General features: G+C 35.9%; 1 protein-coding gene across 2 annotated transcripts in view; it reads right to left on the bottom strand.

The window, feature by feature from the left end:
• Positions 1-18,098, bottom strand: part of LOC106877687 (uncharacterized) — a 288,271-nt gene that overhangs the window by 198,538 nt on the left and 71,635 nt on the right. For both annotated transcript variants that reach the window (XM_089353047.1, XM_089353048.1), the window contains exons 19-26: positions 16,496-16,532; positions 14,882-14,940; positions 13,283-13,310; positions 11,825-11,886; positions 10,056-10,089; positions 6,324-6,388; positions 4,352-4,385; positions 925-986 (exon numbers count right to left, since the gene is read on the bottom strand). In XM_089353047.1, coding sequence (XP_089209173.1) covers positions 925-986; positions 4,352-4,385; positions 6,324-6,388; positions 10,056-10,089; positions 11,825-11,886; positions 13,283-13,310; positions 14,882-14,940; positions 16,496-16,532 — 381 coding nt within the window. The remainder of the gene's footprint in view (positions 1-924; positions 987-4,351; positions 4,386-6,323; positions 6,389-10,055; positions 10,090-11,824; positions 11,887-13,282; positions 13,311-14,881; positions 14,941-16,495; positions 16,533-18,098) is intronic.

The raw sequence follows: 18,098 nt of genomic DNA, 5'->3' as shown, positions 1-18,098 counted from the left end.
TCTGGCAGAATATCTTCTAACTTTGTAACAAGAAGCCCTCTTCCACTGCTGCCATTAAGAATTCAGCTGGAATTCTTCACTCTAAAAGGAAGAACATTCTTTGGGCTTGAAGAGAATATATTGACGATCTTCTCAATCTGATTAGGATAAAATCTTCTGGTTGCCATGAGGTGCATCTAGGACTAAAGACTAACCTCACAGAGGCTAGAGTCATAGAGGTGATTAAAGCATTCAAGTATGGCAAGGCAGCTGAAGTGGATGAGATGTTAAGAAAATTAAAAAGAGAAGGTATTGTCTGGTTGATTTGTTTATAGCATGGACTTCTGAAAGGACACCAAAACAATGGCAGTCTGTGGTGATGATCCCAATTTTGAAAAAGGGAGGGAAAACTGAAGGAAACAAATGTCTGGACTAGGAATTCCTTGATTTGTATATGTGTTATTCCTTGTTTCTATTCTGGGTTGATATAAAAACTATAAAAGTTACATGACAAGGACTTAGTGAAATTCAAATACTGAATATAAATACATTTAGTTCTTTCTCACATCAACATTGCCATGGATACTTTTACTGTTTTCTACATATACCTTTATATTGGTTTCAAATTTTGGCACAAGGCCAGCAACTTTGGGAAAAGCTCTAAGTCAATTACAATGACCCCAGTGCTCAATTCTATCAAACATGAAAAGATGAAAGGCAAAGTCAACCTCAACAGAATTTGAACTCACGAAGTAAAGATGAATGAAATGCCACTAAGCATTATGCCAGTTGTGCTAACAACTCTGCCAGCTCGTCACCTTATATGTATATATCATTATATCGTGATCACATTTATATAAGAATCACATCATCATCATCGTTTAACATCCTCATTTCAATAAAGTAGAAATCCGATTTAAACAAAATGTAATAAAAAATATTTACATGGCTTTTACTTTGTCAAAAGATGGAAGATCGAGCAGTTCCTTCAAAAGACCTTGAAAATCCTATAAATATTCAAAATAAAAGTATATGTTTAGAATCTTTATAATAAAATTAATGATTTAACATCTGTAGTTCTATTTTACCATGTAACTGACTCTCCAATCAAACTGGATATTGCCTAACTTCCTGAAGCAATTGGTTGTTTTGCTTCTCTACATCCACAGCAACATCAAATTTCAGATGTTTGATTCAAAAACAGACACGAACATTGGAATAATTCCAGAACAAATTCTTTCAACCAACTTTGTACTGTAGGAAAATTAAAGTAATAATTTCTAAACAAAGCACAAGATCACACATTTTGTAAGAGTCTAGTTATTTGCCCACAAAACTCATCTAATAAAGGAATGTGGTTTACTACTTAGGGTTTTAACTCCACAATTATAAAGTAATGGCTTTGGTTCCTGGACCAAGAGGTACATTATGCCCCTGAGTAAAACAGTTCAGTATATTTCCCACCAGTCTACTTAGCTGACAATATGAAACAACTGAGCGGTGCTGGAGCCCTCTCTCAATCCAGCTATCATGTCCTCACTGTTGGGTGAAAGGTAGGATGGTTGAGAAGTTGTTTGTATTGAATTCTCACTGAATAGAAACATAAAACACTTAAAGAAAGAATAGTGACTAGGGAAGCCATATTTGGGTTGCTGTGCATTAGCACAGTGGTGCTATGTCCATTTCAAACAATTAGAGCTGGCTGCTGAAGGATACCAGTAGCAACTTCTGCTGAGCAGTGAAACATGTGGTTTTCAATTTAGTCAATGGAAGGACACAGGACGACCAACAAATAACTTACCCCCTTGCTTCAGCTTAGTGTTGTGGATGCCTGTTACCATCTAGTTTCATCAATGCAGTTGATACTGTGAATAATTCTTTTTTGTTCCAGCTAGTACAAACTAACTTACCACTGCTTACAACTTCCCACTCACACCAACATAAGTTATTTCAGCTTCCCTGCTCACATACATACTTCACATACACATATCAGGCCTCAACTCTCATTACTTGTCTGCAGTTGAATACTATTCCTCTTTTATTACCTGCTGGCACACTTGATACTGCTGAATAAAGTTTAATGTTGTTTCATAAATTCGTCTTCTGGATATTCTTTGTCAATGTCTCTTTAAGGAATCATCTCTAATACGTTCTTTTCAAGAATTACCTTCTGAAAATATCTTCTACACACTTCAATGTTACATAGAGGAGACTTTCTTCAATATTCTCATTAGCAACTCTCTCCTCTATCAGTTACATAAATAAAACTCAATTATTACATAACTAAGAAAACTTCTATTGTTACATCAGTGATTCTTCCTACATATTACAATATTTACTAAAAAGTATAGTTTCATGCTGCTATCATCATCATCATCATCATCATCGTTTAACGTCCGCCTTCCATGCTAGCATGAGTTGGACGGTTTTGACTGAGTACTGGCGAACCAGATTGCTACACCAGGCTCTAATCTGATCTGGCAGAGTTTCTACAGCTGGATGCCCTTCCTAACGCCAACCATTCCGAGAGTGTAGTGGGTGCTTTTATGTGCCGCCGGCACGAGGGCCAGTCACACGGCACTGGCAATGGCCTTGATCAAAAGGTGTTTTTCATGTGCCACCTGCACAGGAGCCAGTCCAGCGGCACTGGCAATGACCTCGCTGTGTGAGATAGCTATGTTTTTTTTTTCATGAATTATTTTTCTAAGTAATTGACTAATATTTTTTTTCTCACGTCTGGAAAGACGAAGGGCAATATTTTCTAGTGTGGAATTCAAAATAAGGCAATAATCTTCCTCCTTCATTAAAAGAAGTTGCAAAATATTCATCACATCTTGAAAAAAAAAAAAAAGAATAGAAGTGTAGGCGTTTTGGATATACTGGATCTTTCAGTACCAAGATCTAGTATTTTTGTGAAGAAAGAAGACAAAATGGTAACAACTTCAACAACATTGCACATTTAGAACTGACCTGGAATTAACCCCATTGCATTTAACGTGTCCATATTCGGCCTAAATATTCTACCTGTTTCATATTCACATCAGCTACATTTGGCTTCTCAAACCTACTCTACAATGTCATTCTAAAAATAAATAATCAAATCATTGAAGTCTTAAAGCTACAAGATCATGCATGATTAATTCAAAACAGTGTAAATAAATAAGCATTACATTTGACAGAGGAAACAAAGACTTTCTCTTTCATTAGTTTCAACATCAAAGTTGCAGTGGGTACTTCTACCTCCATAAATTCAACAACTTTTTGTTGTTATCAAGCTTCAATAAATGGGATGCTACACTGAACTCACTGGCATTTCAATTCAGAAATTGCAAACATTAAACTAGTATATCAAAATCTTGTATACCATCAAGTCTCTTGCTCTTAATGCTGCACCAAATTACTAATATTGAAAAGAGGTGTAGAATTCCAAAACAGAGAAGCAAAATAAGTTTGGAGAAGAGAATAAATATAATCTCTAGTTCTTAACAGAAAATGGCCTTCACAGAAGGCAGCATATAATCATTTCATTTGCTCCATCATAGCAACTAAATCATCATTGACTACCATCTTTGAAACAGCAGCCACTTGTATTAACTTCTTCAATTTCATACATTGATCCAAAAGAAAGACAGTACTTTTATGATTTCTAATTATAGATGTCAGAATGTTGAAAGTTTTTGCAGGTTTATTTTTAACCTTTTAACTGTTTATTCCGTCAAATGCAATGCTTATTTGTCCATATTGTCCTGAATTAATCATGCATTATCTTATAGATAATGATCTTATAGATAATTGATCTTATAGATAATGATCTTATAGATAATTGATCAAAACTTAACTGTTGGACATCTTTATATTCAGCTAAGTGCAAATGAGGACTTATAGCATGAGTGTGCCAGTGACGATGGTGGTCGCCATTGCCAACCACCACTAGTTACCATTGCAGCTGCCATTACATTCACCACATAACTACTGCAATGAGAACATACATTGTTGTAGGTGTAACCTGTAGTTAGGTTGCTGCCGAATTTTAGAAAACCTTAAGAAATTATCTGCTAAATTAATCCCAAAACAGTAGGCACATTGCTCAGTAGCAACTTCCCAGGTGCAATCCCATGATCATTTATGGCAGGAAGGTTAAACTCTGAATAAAAAGGTAAAAAAAAAAACCCTGCACTGAATTTGAACCCAACACTTATGAACTTGTAACCAAATATCTTATGCCCACAACCATTTCATTTCTACAGGATATCTACTTTGGCAGTTTGTAACTAAATAATACCAGATTTACAAACAAGTCAGTTATTTTTAGTTCTCTTGTAATTGTTTAGCCCGAGGTCTACTGCACTGTAAATAAATCATATCAACTAACCTCACGGCCTTTGAAGAATTCCTCTGCCACTTTCCTGCAAAAGAAACAAACATATTTTCATCACATCATCACAATCATCATCATTATTTCTACATCAATGCACAAACGGAACCATTACAGAACTGTTATTTTGTGTTTGTACATTTTATTATTTTAATCTAAATCTACAATACATTTGAACAGGTTCAATCTCTGATTATCACCAGGCATCATATTTGTGGATGTCTGTAGAGTATCAAACTGGAATGTATTTAGTGTACTAAGATTTCTCTGTCAGCAAAAGCAGCCATGGTGAGTGAATGTCAGTTTTAGGTATGTTTTAACTGGCTTTTTAACAAGAGCATGACTCTTGCTAATAGGTAAAGCATCTTGGTTTTCCAAAAGGAACAAATGAATAAATGATATCACAAAGTATTATAAATGCTTCAAATTTTCATTAATTAAGCTTGAAACTCATCTTCGTTCATTCAAATTAAGCTTCTATAAATTACTCTAGAGAAAGACTTTTGTCATTGAATAACAAGCGATTCTTCCTTATCTCCATTCTATACTGCACACTGGCCAGTCCTTGGTTAGTTTTGGTAGCATATCAGGCATTTTAAGAAGAGGTTGCAAGCCCTTTGATTTAACCCTTCCCCAATTATAGAGACAGAGACACTGTGAATGTGTCCTAAGATATTTTACACAGTATAATGGCACTAATGCAAAGAGAGTTAAGAATTGATCCTGGATTTGATTGGTAATTTATTTATCAGACCCAGGAGGATAGAAGGCAATGTTGACCTCTGTGGGATTTGAACTCATAGCAAAGTGTGCTGGAAAGAGAAGCACAACACTTTCAATCTGACACTCTAATGATCCTTGCCACCATACAAATAATTAGTAACTTTTTAATAGTCCTCTAAGCACACATAGTTTAATAACCACTGGAGTATGAGATAAATATTTTGGTATGAAACAAGAGAAATTTCAGTCATAATGCTGATTACATGAAACTGCACCTTGTTACATATTGTGATATCACAGATTGGTTAATGATACCTTTCATCTCATTCCTTATTTGAATTATATGTCTTTTAACCCTTTAGTGTTGAAACTGTCCAAAATTAAATCCCCTTTATTTGTTCAAACCGACCAAATCTGACAGTATCCAACTGCTCTACGAAATTGTTAGAAAAATAAACAAATCATGTTACTGAATTCTCGTAGCTTTGAGATAATGTGCAATGACGCCTTTCCCACCCTCATTCAAGTATAAATACTGTGAAATTGTTTAGATCACAGGATTATTATATATAATGGTAAATATCTTTACATGACTTTGTAGCACAGAAGGCTTTAAAAATATAACCACTTATATATTTGTTATTTTTTAATTTCAGCTTAAAAAAAATGAGATATTTTCAGGACAAAATGAACAAAGATAGGCAGATTCTATCGAAAGTTTTATATCATTATCCTCACCTAATATCTATCTTCCATGCCGGCATGGGTTGCCCAGTCTGACTGGAACTAGCAAGATGGAGAGCTGTAACAGGCTCCAGTCATCTGCTTAGCAAGGTTTCTATGGCTAGATGCCCTTCCTAATGCCAACCACTTTACAAAGTGTACTGACTGCTTTTATATGTAACACCAGCACAAGTTGTTGGCAATTGTTCAATTCATTTCAGTGTGAACTGGGGAAAGAAATGATCTTGAACTGAAAATCCCACTCCCTTATTCTCTTCTTCCCGTCTCTGTTCTGTGGGTGTATGGAATAGGCTTGAGCCTTTTGTCTTGCAGTTAAATACATACAAACAAAAATAGTGTATTAAAAGTTGCATAACCAGGACTTACTGAAGTTGAAATAATGAACATAGATATTATGTGTTCTCTCATAAAAACAGTGTCATGGCTCTTGTTACTACATCACAGTCTCCTCATAATTCAAAGTCAAAATCAAAGTTAAACAGAGTGTTATAAAATTACATACTTGGCGTCTTCAGCTGATAGATTGTCTGGTTGCTCATTGATTATCTTTTCAAAAGCTTTATAATCCTAGAAGAGTTTACAATAAAAAGCATTTGTTGTAACTTTATAATAAAAAGCAATGACTTAACATTAACAGTTCTATTTTGGATTGGTTTCGACTCTTCGATGAAACAAAACATTACCTGACTCACAGAAACACTTTAACCCTTTCGTTACTAACCCGGCAGTAGCCGGCCCAAAAATTTTTTGGTTCATAAGACCAACCTGGCCGTAGCCAGCCGAGAGTACCCATTGTTATTTGAATGTACATTTGAACCCAAATCTCGTTAGTACATTCATTAAAACACCTGATTTCACTTTGTAAACAGTTGAGTTATTGTATCGGACATTGTTTGGCGTGATATTTGAACTCAGTGAATTTTGGAAGATTTTTTTCCACATTTTTTGCGGCGTTAGTTTTTTTTTCAACTTTGAAGATGGAAAGGAGTTTCATGCTATCAAGCAGTGATTCCGAATTTGAAAGTTTTTCAACAGAAGATATGGAGATATCGAAGAAAAGAATGAATGAGCTACAAAAGCACGTGGTGAACGATAATACATCGGATATTTCTGTATCCAAAACTGAAAACAGCGATTCTGAAAGCAGCGACGGCGACAGCGAGAATGATTTTACACCAGAATGGAGTAAAGATTTTTAAAATATTTTTATTAACAATTTTTCTGAGGAGACAGGGTCTACCCATAGTCTTTCTCAGGAAGCGAAACCTTTAGACTTCTTTTTCATGCTTGTTTGAAATGATTACTGCGGAAACAAATCGTTACACAGAATGTAAACAAGCCGGAAAAAAAGGTAGCTTGTGGTTTCCTGCAACTGTAGATGAAATACGGGCATTTTTTGCCATAAATATTATTGTGGGTATTAGACAGTTACCCAGAACAACAAATTACTGGAGCGATCAGGAACCTTTTGGCGATGAATATATTTCCAGTATTATGAACGAGTACGATTCATGAAGCTGAACCAATATTTACATGTGAGAGACACTAGAAGTACCCCAGAGACGAAAATTATGCAATAGAATTGATTAAGAACCCTTTCTTTAATTATGTTCCAAATATCACATTAATATGTTGATAAATAAAGAAGTTACAGGTGTTTAATGAGACTAGTCTAAATTCATGATTATTTTAGAATTTAATTGAAACTCATGAGGGTTGTATTTTGGTCAGAAATATAGTAATGAAAGGGTTAAAAGAAAAAGCTAATCCTTTTCTCTATACATTCTAACTTCCACTAAAGAGCTGAAATCATTGACTGATGGGGGATATTGCCTAACTTGAGAAGTGATGCAGTAAAGGGATGTAACACAATACTACAAGGCATTTAATCTTGCACTGTAAACTGATTTTGATATTCCTTTCTTAAAAGAAGATTCTATGCAGTCACTAAAAGATAGCAACAAAATCTTCCTTAAATCTTGCAAAAGAAAAAAATGGTATGGCTGTGTGGCAGATCCATTAGCTCCTATTTGAAAGTAGGAATGGGTACTTCTCCTACCAACCACAAACTCAACTTCTACCAATCAACTGAAATGTTATTTCTTGTCTTATCAGACATGAAAAGATAAAAAGCTATGTTGACATCAGCACAATTCTCATCATCATCATCATCATCATCATCATCATTTAATATCCGCTTTCCATGCTAGCATGGGTTGGACGATTTGACTGAGGACTGGCGAATCAGATGGCTACACCAAGCTCCAATCTGATTTGGCAGAGTTTCTACAGCTGGATGCCCTTCCTAATGCCAACCACTCCGAGAGTGTAGTGGGTGCTTTTACTTGCCACCGGCACGAAGGCCAGTCAGGCAGTACTGGCAAAGGCTATGCTCAAATTGATGTATTTTACGTGCCACCTGCACAGGAGCCAGTCCAGCGGCACTGGCAACGATCTCACTCAAATGTCTTTACACGTGCCACCGGCACAAATGCCAGGAAGGTGACGCTGGGCACAAATATATATATATATATATATATATATATATATATATATATATATATATATATATATATGTGTACTAGCAGTATAACCCGGCGTTGTCCAGGTGTGACTTATTATGCCATCTACGATAAGTCTTGCTAGGTGAAAATCAACTTAAAAAAAGAGAAAGCCTTACAACGAAAAAACCCTTATGATGTAAATATGTTCATAATTTAAAAGGTGATGAAATTAATAGGGAAAGTCTGAAAGCTGTTTTGCGTAACATTATTAAGCGTATGTTCAGAAATTTAAGAAAGGTGTTATGCTATCATTTGATCTGTTCAGCTACATTTTCAACTATCATCATCATTTAATGTATGTTTTCCATGGTGGCATGGGTTGGACAGTCTGACAGGAGCTGACCAGGGTCCATGTATGTTTTTGCATTGTTTCTAGAACTGGATACCCTTCCTAATGCCAACCACTTTACAGAGTGCACTGGATGATTTTATGCAGCACCAGCATGGGTGTGCATAAGTGGAACTAGACTGGGTGGATTTTATGTGGCACCAGCACCCATGAGCCTCCAAGATTATGAATGCTCAGCTAGAGAAGGTTACAGTGAGCATGCCTGTATGCAAGGACAACTCCACCTCTACTTAGCTTGACATGTCATCTGATCTGCTCAGCTACATCTTCGTCAGCTATCATCATCATTCAATGTCTGTTTTCCAGGCTGGTATGGGTTGGACAGTCTGACAGGAGCCAACCAGGCTCCATTTCTGTTTTTGCAAGGTTTCTACAGCTGAATGCCCATCCTAATGCCAACCACTTTACAGAGTGTACTGGATGCTTTTATGCAGCACTAGCATGGGTGTGTATAGGTGGCACTAGACTGGGTTGATTTTATGTGGCACCAGCACCCATGAGCCTCCGTTAGAGAAGGATGCAGTGAGCATGCCTGTATGCAAGGACAACCCCACCTCTGCTTAGCTTGACATGTCTTGTCAAGCACAGCAAGCCACCAGGAGCCCCAGTCCCTGTCCTGTCATTCCCTCCATGAGACCCAACATCTGAAGATCCTCTCTCCCCACTTCATCCCACATCTTCCTGGGTCTACCCCTTCTGCTTTAAAAGCAGATGGTGGTGTTAAACTGGGTGGCATGTAAACCCTGTACCCAGTTTCCTGATAAAGCAAAGGAGTTTGATGTAAACCAAACAGCTGGTCATCTTATGTTCATATGAATGAAAATAACGACCTGTAGATTGGAAATCATCATCATCATCATAGTTTTAACATTCACATTTTATAGCTTTCGCGGGTTTGGCAGAATTCATTCACGTAGATGTTTTTTACAGTGTAAGGATTTAGACTCTCATGGAAAGACAACTGGAGCTAAACAACAATAACTGTAATAGTAACAACAATAGCCACAAAAATCACAATCAATGCTGCTGCTGCAACTAGTGCTAATGCTGTTACTGAAGCTACTGGTGGTGGTGGTGGTGCTACTGCAGCTACGTCCACTATTTTAAAAAAGGAAGACCTCCAGCAATTCACATTCAAAAGTAAAACAACATTAAATCTAAAAACGACTGTTAAGGGCTCTGGTTGGATGAGATAAAAGGATGAGGGATAACAAGTCTGTGGTTAGGATGCTCACATTAACATAGCATCTACTAACTTATTTCCAACAGCTACACAAACTCAACTTGCTACCTTCTACATAAATAAAAAGTAAGGACTAACCTTGTGCATTCCAAAATATTCTTCTGCTAGTTTCCTACAAAAGGAATAAAAAAATACACATCATCATTACCATAGTTATTGTCACCACTATCACCGCCAACAACAACAACAGCAGCAGCAGCAGCAACAGCAACAACAACAACAACGCTGCCACCACTGCCATCATCACCATCATCATTTAGTGTCTACTTTTTATGCTGACATGGATTAGACAGCATGACTGGAGTTGGTAAACCAGAGAGTTGCACTAGGTTCCAGTCAGATTTGGCAAGGCATCTACAGCTGGATGCCCTTCCTAACGCCAAGAGTGTAAAGGGTGTCTTTAACAAGCCACTGGCATGGGTGCTGTTATGTGCTACCAGCACAGGTGCACTTCTATGTCACCAGCACAGGTGCCAGTTATGTGGCACTGGCATCAGCCAAGACTACAACTTTACTTCGCTTGACGAGTCTTCTCAAGCACGGCATATCGCCAATGGTCTTGCTCATTTGTCATCGCTTTTGTGAGTCCCAGTTTTGAAGATCATGCTTCACCACCTCGTGCCATGTCTTCCTGGGTCTACCTCTTCCACAGGTTCCCTCCACAGTGACCGAGTGGCACTTTTTTATACAGCACAGTCATCTCTCTTGCACACCATGCCTTATGCCTCTTATTCTCAATTTTTCTCTCAAAACTCTTACACTATGTCATACAATCAGACTGACATTGCACATCCAGTAAAGCATACTAGCTTCATTTCTTTCAAGCTGTCATCTGCCCACAGCCTATGTTTCACTGCTGTGTAGTATGGTTGTTTGCACACTGGCATCATACAATCCGCCTTTCACTTTGAGGGAGAGGTCTAGAGTTACCAACAAAGGTGGAAGCTCTCTTAACTTTGCCCAGCCTATTCTTATTCTAGCAGCTATGCTCTTGGAGCACCCACCTCCACTGCTGACTCTATCACCTAGATAATGAAAACTATCAACTACTTCTAGGTACCTCCCACCACATTTGGCATTTAATGGAATCCATTTTCTGTACAGCTCTAGTGTTTATTGTACTTGTACATCTACCACACACAAAAACTTTTTTCTCTGTTAACCTTCTTCTGATATAGCTGAACCTCTACAATTAATTTTATCTTTAGAAATGGATTTTTCTTCTTTTTAATATTGGAACCTACATTTGGACTTCATTTCAATTAGTTTCATTTCTGAACCCCATTACAAGTTTTATTCTTGGCTTAATGCATGGTACCAGACCATTAATATTTAGTAAAGACAGAAATATTGGTTTCAAATTTTGGCACAAGGCCTGCAATGTCAACTGGTACTTATTTTATCGACCCTCAAAAGAAAGAAAGCAAAGGTGACCTTGGTGAGATATAAACTCAGAAAGTGAAGATGGACAAAATGCCACTAAGCACTTTGCCTGTCATAGCAACAATTCTGCCAGCTCACCACCATAGCAAACACAGAAATATTGAACTGATGTCACTACTGGCCTTACTAATTGCATTATTGGTAAGACGTATATGTCCTGATTCTTTGATTCTCATGAGTTTCCCACTTTGGAATTACGAAATCTTCATTCTATAGCATTATATTAATTCATTTCTCACTCATGTTATACAAGGCCTTCCATAAATGTATGGTATGTTGTAAATGCTAATGATTCTGCCACCCAATATAAACCCATATATTGTTATCATATTTACACACCACAATCTCCTCCTTTCATTAACAGTAAAAATTGAAGTTAAACAAAATGTAATAAAAATATTTACTTAGTTTTTTCTGTATCGAGATATGGAGGATAGGTAAGTTCCATATAAAAATCTTCATAATCCTACAAATATTCAAAATGAAAGCATATGTTTAGACTTTATAATAAAATTAATGATCTAACATCAGTAGTTCTATTTTACCATGTAATTGACTCTTCAATCAAAATGAATATTGCTTGACTTCCTGAAGCAATTGGTTGTTTTGCTTCTCTACATCCACAGCAACATCAAATTTCAGATATTTCAGGAACATTGGAATAATTCCAGAACATATTGTTTCAATCAACTTTGTACTGTAGGAAAATTAAAGTAATAATTTCTAAACAAAGCACAAGATCACACATTTTGTAGGAGTCTAATTATTTGCAACACAGAGCTTGACTAATAAAGAAATGTGGTCTACAACTTCAGGTTTGGTTCCTTGACCAAGAGGTAAATTATGCCCCTGAGTAAAACAGTTCAGTATATTTTCCTCCAGTCTACTTAGCTGACACTAAGCAACAGCTGAGTGGTGCTGGAGCCCTCCCTCACTCCAACTATCATGTCCTCACTGTTGGGTGAAAGGTAGGATGGTTGAGAAGTTGTTTGTACTGAAGTATCACTACAAAGACACATAAAGCACATATTGAAAGTATAGTTTCATGTTATCATATTATTTTGTGTGAGATAGCTCTGTTTTGTTTTTGTTGTGAGTCACTTTTCTAAATACTCGTCTAAAAGGTTGTATGAGTAAGAAGTTCATGTTGTAACTAAATGGTTTTGCACACAATCTCATTGCCCCACAAATTGGGCAAGTGTCTACCATCACAGTTATGAACTGACTAATATTTTGTGAGCTGAGTTTAATAAATGGAAATTGTACAGAAGATCACTGTATGCTGCCACCTTCACACATATTTGCTTTATAGAAAAAACTGATGCCTTTTGAATAAAGTACTCAGCTGCAGCTGCTTCATTGTCTTCCCAATCACAAATAAAGTGAAACAGTCTAAAGTGACTGACTGACTGGTTGGAAACAAATAAACATGAACCTTATATACAAAAATATAAATGAATCTGTATGTCTTGCAAAACAATGGAGCTGTGTGACTGAAAATGGTATTTTTTACGGCAGACCAGATGTTGCCTATGCATACAATCCTCTGCCTCACCATACTAACAGTGTAACCAAGGGAAATGTGAAGACTGATACAACTTGGTTTCAGTATCATCAGATGTTTCTGTCAGTAGCTAAAAAAAAACAACAAAACAAACCAGAAAACCCTCATCTGAAGCTTTGTCAGTCTTTGTAATCCATTGCTCTCAGCTGGAACTACTATTATCAAACAAAAAACAATGAAAATTAAAGTCACTTTTAAATGTTTGGAACTAAAACAAATACTGCAAGGCATTCTCTCTGACGCTCAAACTAATTGGTCAATATAATATCATAGAAATAAATAAAAAGCAACAACTAACCTTTGAAAAGCATTTTTCTGCTATTTCCCTACAAAAGTAAAAAAACATTTTCAAGAAAGAGAACCATTATAGATTCGTATATGTAAAAAAAGTTTCCATATGTCTTAAACAAGCCATGTTGATGGCACTTTCAAACCTGCAGACATCTTCGAGAACTAGTAATGTTCCTTGGTAAAAATGCTATGTCAAGGATTACTGGTACTTTTCAAATATCACTGGGCAGAAAGTTCTCAAGAACAGAGCACTTAGTTTGTTGCCATTGGTACCCAGAGATTCCTTGAAGAATGTCATCAATCTACCCTGCTACTAGTTCATTAGTTCTTTATAAATTACAAATGTAAAAATTCCACCAGTTGCATTATTCAGCAGCAGGTGGGTGGCTGTGAGCATTTGACAACATTCCAGATGCCAGGACTGCAGCATTGTCCAAGAGATGAGCTGAGAAAAAGTTTGCTTGACAAAAGGCATCAAAGCTTGCACAATGCAAGTGAATCTCTGTAAATGTTTTGGTCTCAGCACACATCAACAGTCATTGGATATTGGGAAATTGCACAGAGGATGTCAGCAGCAGATAAATTACCTGACACAGAAAACATTCCTTCATGATAAAGCAAATAAGGGTATGCAAGAATTGCATAGTAAAATATTTTGTATAACATTTACTTGTGTGGTATTATTAGTGAATGAACAAAAAATATTTACATTAAAAATTACAGAGTTCTTTAAATGCTTCAAATTCTCATTAATTACATTAGAAATTCTTATATAATTAGTGAACATTAATTCAAGTCAATCAACAAAAGTAGTAATTGAATAAAGAATGATTCTGCATTATATCTCATCTTCAACTGAAAATTATCGCCTTTCTGTTTTTTATTCATTGTTTTGGTTTTTCCATTCGAGTGACTTGTTTGGACCACTGTAACTCTTCAACACCAGATGTGATTGAATGATGAGGCATGAACATCTGGTCTGTTCTAGTCCCATTGGTCTTTCTACTGCTGAAATATTTCATCTGTGTACACCATGACAACAGATGATACTAATAGTTCACTAACTGAATTGGTTGATTTTGGCCATTGACAGTTTCCTATCTGTTCAGCCACTCAGCATCTAGTCATATTTGCCATTGACTCAATAAGCTCATCTGCCAAAATAGTTCACATCCATGATTTTAACATACCATAGCTTGGGTGGTTACATACAACTTCTCCTGCTGGGACTCTGCCAGGTGCTACAGATCCAGATCAGAGTAGACTTGGGAACAACAATGGCTAAGAGGGGGTTTCACACTCCTCACAACCTTGAAACTCCTGTACCAGAGTTCCACAACTTGCCAGAGTTTATAGTCAAATCCAAGATTTTTAGTTAAATAAATAAATTAAAAAATGGTGTAAGAAAAAGCTGCATAACTAGGGCTTACTGAAGTGGAAATACTGAATATACATTTCATTGTCTCTCACGTCAACATTGTCATGACCTCTCTTAGTATTTTCTACATATACATCCTAATATTGTTATCACATCTATACATCACAGTTTTCTCATATAATTAAAAGCAAAAATCAAATTTAAGAAAGGTGTTATAAAATAACTTACAAAGCTTTTTCAAAATCAATCCAGTTTGGAAACCAACTCATTTCTTTTTTAAACTGTTCCTAGAAAAGTTTATAATAAAAGCATTTGTTGTAACTTTATAATAAAAGTAATGATTAGACATTAATAGTTCAATTTTTGATTGCTTTGGACTATTCGATGAAAGTAAACATTATCTGACTTAGAGAAACACTTCAATTGTTTTGCTTCTTGATATCCATAATAACATCAAGTTCGGCATGTATGATTTAAAACAAGACAGGGAAGGAATACAAAAATAATTCCAGAGTGTATTGTTTCAAACAAATCTATGGTTTACTAAAACTAAAATGATTTTTAACATTAACTGGCACTCTGTTGGTTACAATAATGATACAGTTGATCAGGCCAATGGAACAGCCTGCTCATGAAATTAATATGCAAGTGGCTGAGCACTCCACAGATACATGTAACGTTAACATAGTTTTCAGAGAAATTCAGCACAACACAGAACATGACAAGGTTGGCCCTTTGAAATTCAGGTACAAACTCATTTCTGCCAGCTGAGTGAACTAGAGCAATGTGAAATAAAGTGTCTTGTTCAAGGACATGATGTGCTGCTGGGAATCAAACTTATGACCTTATGACCTTATAACAACTAAGCCACATACCTTCACAATTTCTGACATAGGTGTCTAACCACAAACTTTGCCAGTGTGATATAGTCTATGTAGGGAGAAGAAAATGTTGTTATTGCTGAGAGAGAAATACAGTGAGATAGCGAGAGTGTGTATGAAAGATAGATAGACAGGTAGTGTTGTCACCATAGTAACTAACAAGTTTTAATTAAAATGCAGGAATTTTAAGTACAAGTCATTCAAACAAATCAACACAAACTTAAAAACAAACAAAACTTTCACTATGTAAAAATAGCGATAGTTATTCTTTTGGTTGCTTGTGTATGGGTGTGTGTGTGTGTGTATGAAAGACAAATAGAGAGGCAGAGTGTTGTCACCAGAATAACGAACAAGACTTTCCCTATATATAAGTTTACTACAAAAGGGTGGTGCATGCATGATTAACAAATATTTTCACTGGTAATGTGTAAAGACCTAGTATTTTACAAACCTTGGAAGGATAAAAGGGATAACTGACCCCCCCCCCCCCCCCCCATAGCATTTGAAATCAGACTTTAAATGGAAAAGGGATGTAAATGGTCTGCAAGTAAACAATGACATCCCAAGTAATAAAATTGAATAGGATTCATTAAAGAAATAATGAAAATCTTTGTCTTTGATTAACTTCAACCAAGAAATCAGTTTCTCTTTCATTTAACAAAGTCAACAGCCGTAGCAATAATAGACACAAAAAGCAGAAGATGATTGCTGCTGTGGTTACATCTATCATAACTAGTTGCACTGTTAATAATTACTCTCCCACCAAATAAATATCTGGTAAACTTAAAACGAATGTTAAGGGCTCTGGCTGGATGAGATAAAATAGATGAGAGATAATTAATCTGTGGATAGGATGCTAGCCTGTTTCAACTCACATTAACAGAGCATCTACTAACTTATTTCCAACAGCTACACAAACTCAATATATTACCTTGTACATAAATAAAAAGTAAAGACTAACCAGAGAGTTTATATTAAAACATTGTTCTGCTGTTTTCCTGTAAAAGAAATAAAGAAACACATCATCATCATCGTCATATTTACATCTTTAGACAAAAATAAACATCATAAGATTATAACATTTTGTACAATTGATTTCATTTTTAGACATGAATTCTTTTTTAATATTTGAACCTGGATTTGGAGTTCATTTCAATTACTTTAACCCTTTAGCATTTAAACTGGCCATATCCGGCCAAAAGTATTCAGCCTATTCTATGTTCAAACTGGCCAGATCTGGTCTCTCACACCAACCCTACAATATGGTTTTAAAAATTAACAGCTACCTCATCAAAATCTCATAGCTACGAGATAATGCTTGATTAGTTCAAACCAATGTGGATAAAAAAGCATTAATTATGGCAGAATAATGTGAACACTAAAGGGTTAATCTCTGAACCTCATTAGGAGTTTTATTCTTGCCTATTAATATTTATCTCTCAGCAAAGACAGAAATACTGGTTTCAAATTTTGACACAAGGCCTGCAATTTCGGTGGAGGGGTAAGTCAACTATATCAACTCCATTGATCAACTGGTACTTCTTTTATCAACCTTGAATGGATGAATGGCAAAGTTAACCTTGGCAGAATTTCTACTCAGGACAAAATGCTGCTAAGTATCACCACCATACCAAACACAGAAATACTGAACTGATGTCACTTCTGGCCTTACTAATTGCATTATTGGTAAGACGTATATGTCCTGATTCTTTGATTCTCATCAGTTTCCCACTTTGGAATTACGAAATCTTCATTCTATAGCATTATATTCATTCATTTCTCACTCCATATGTATTAAAATGTTTATTCTATCATTAACGCTTTTCAATATTCTTCCATCCCAACCTTTAGAACATCGCAGTGTTTCATGTACAAGGCCTTCCATAAATGCAGTTTTACTGTTCCAACTGAAACAATGCAGATGGAGATGCATAAAAAATACATTTTCATCTCAAAAGATGAAGTTAATAATCTGAAAAACTTATAATCACATCTGCAATAACTCATCTCAAGCATTTACATATTGAAGAAACATTATTCTCAAATTAAAAATACAGCCCTTCACATTTAGAGAACAAACAGCCAAAGAAACAAAGAAATAAACAAAACTTGTTACTGTGGATCTGTGTAGTTCTGGAGAGTGTTAGAGTAATTAAGAATGAGGCCAGACTGAGTTTATCTTCTGGTGGTCCTTGTGGCATAAAATGAGTCCAGCTCAATAAATGATCTACAATTGGTTGTATATAATTTAAAATCATTTTATTACATAATTTTGATGCAATAGTATTTAAACTAATACTCTTTGGTTTGATGGCACACTTTAACTATTATGTTGGTTTGATATGCTCTGTTAAGCTTACGCTACTGAGTTCAAGGAAGTATTTTACAAATGATGGTAATTCTCATATCTCTTAGGGAATATAACCCGCTCCTACAGCTCATCCTTTTGCTTTGATTCTGTTATTGCTCTACTCAAATCTTTCAGAGTAAAGATGTCTTCATTAATTGGTAATGGTCAAGGTGGCAAGCTGGCAGAATCGTTAGTACGCTGGATGGAATGCTTA

Source organism: Octopus bimaculoides, chromosome 5 (assembly GCF_046866305.1).
Source record: "Octopus bimaculoides isolate indiv1 chromosome 5, ASM4686630v1, whole genome shotgun sequence".
Classification (NCBI taxonomy): Eukaryota; Metazoa; Mollusca; class Cephalopoda; order Octopoda; family Octopodidae; genus Octopus; species Octopus bimaculoides.
Note: the sequence above shows the minus strand (reverse complement) of the source record. Positions and strands in the feature narration are given on the sequence as shown.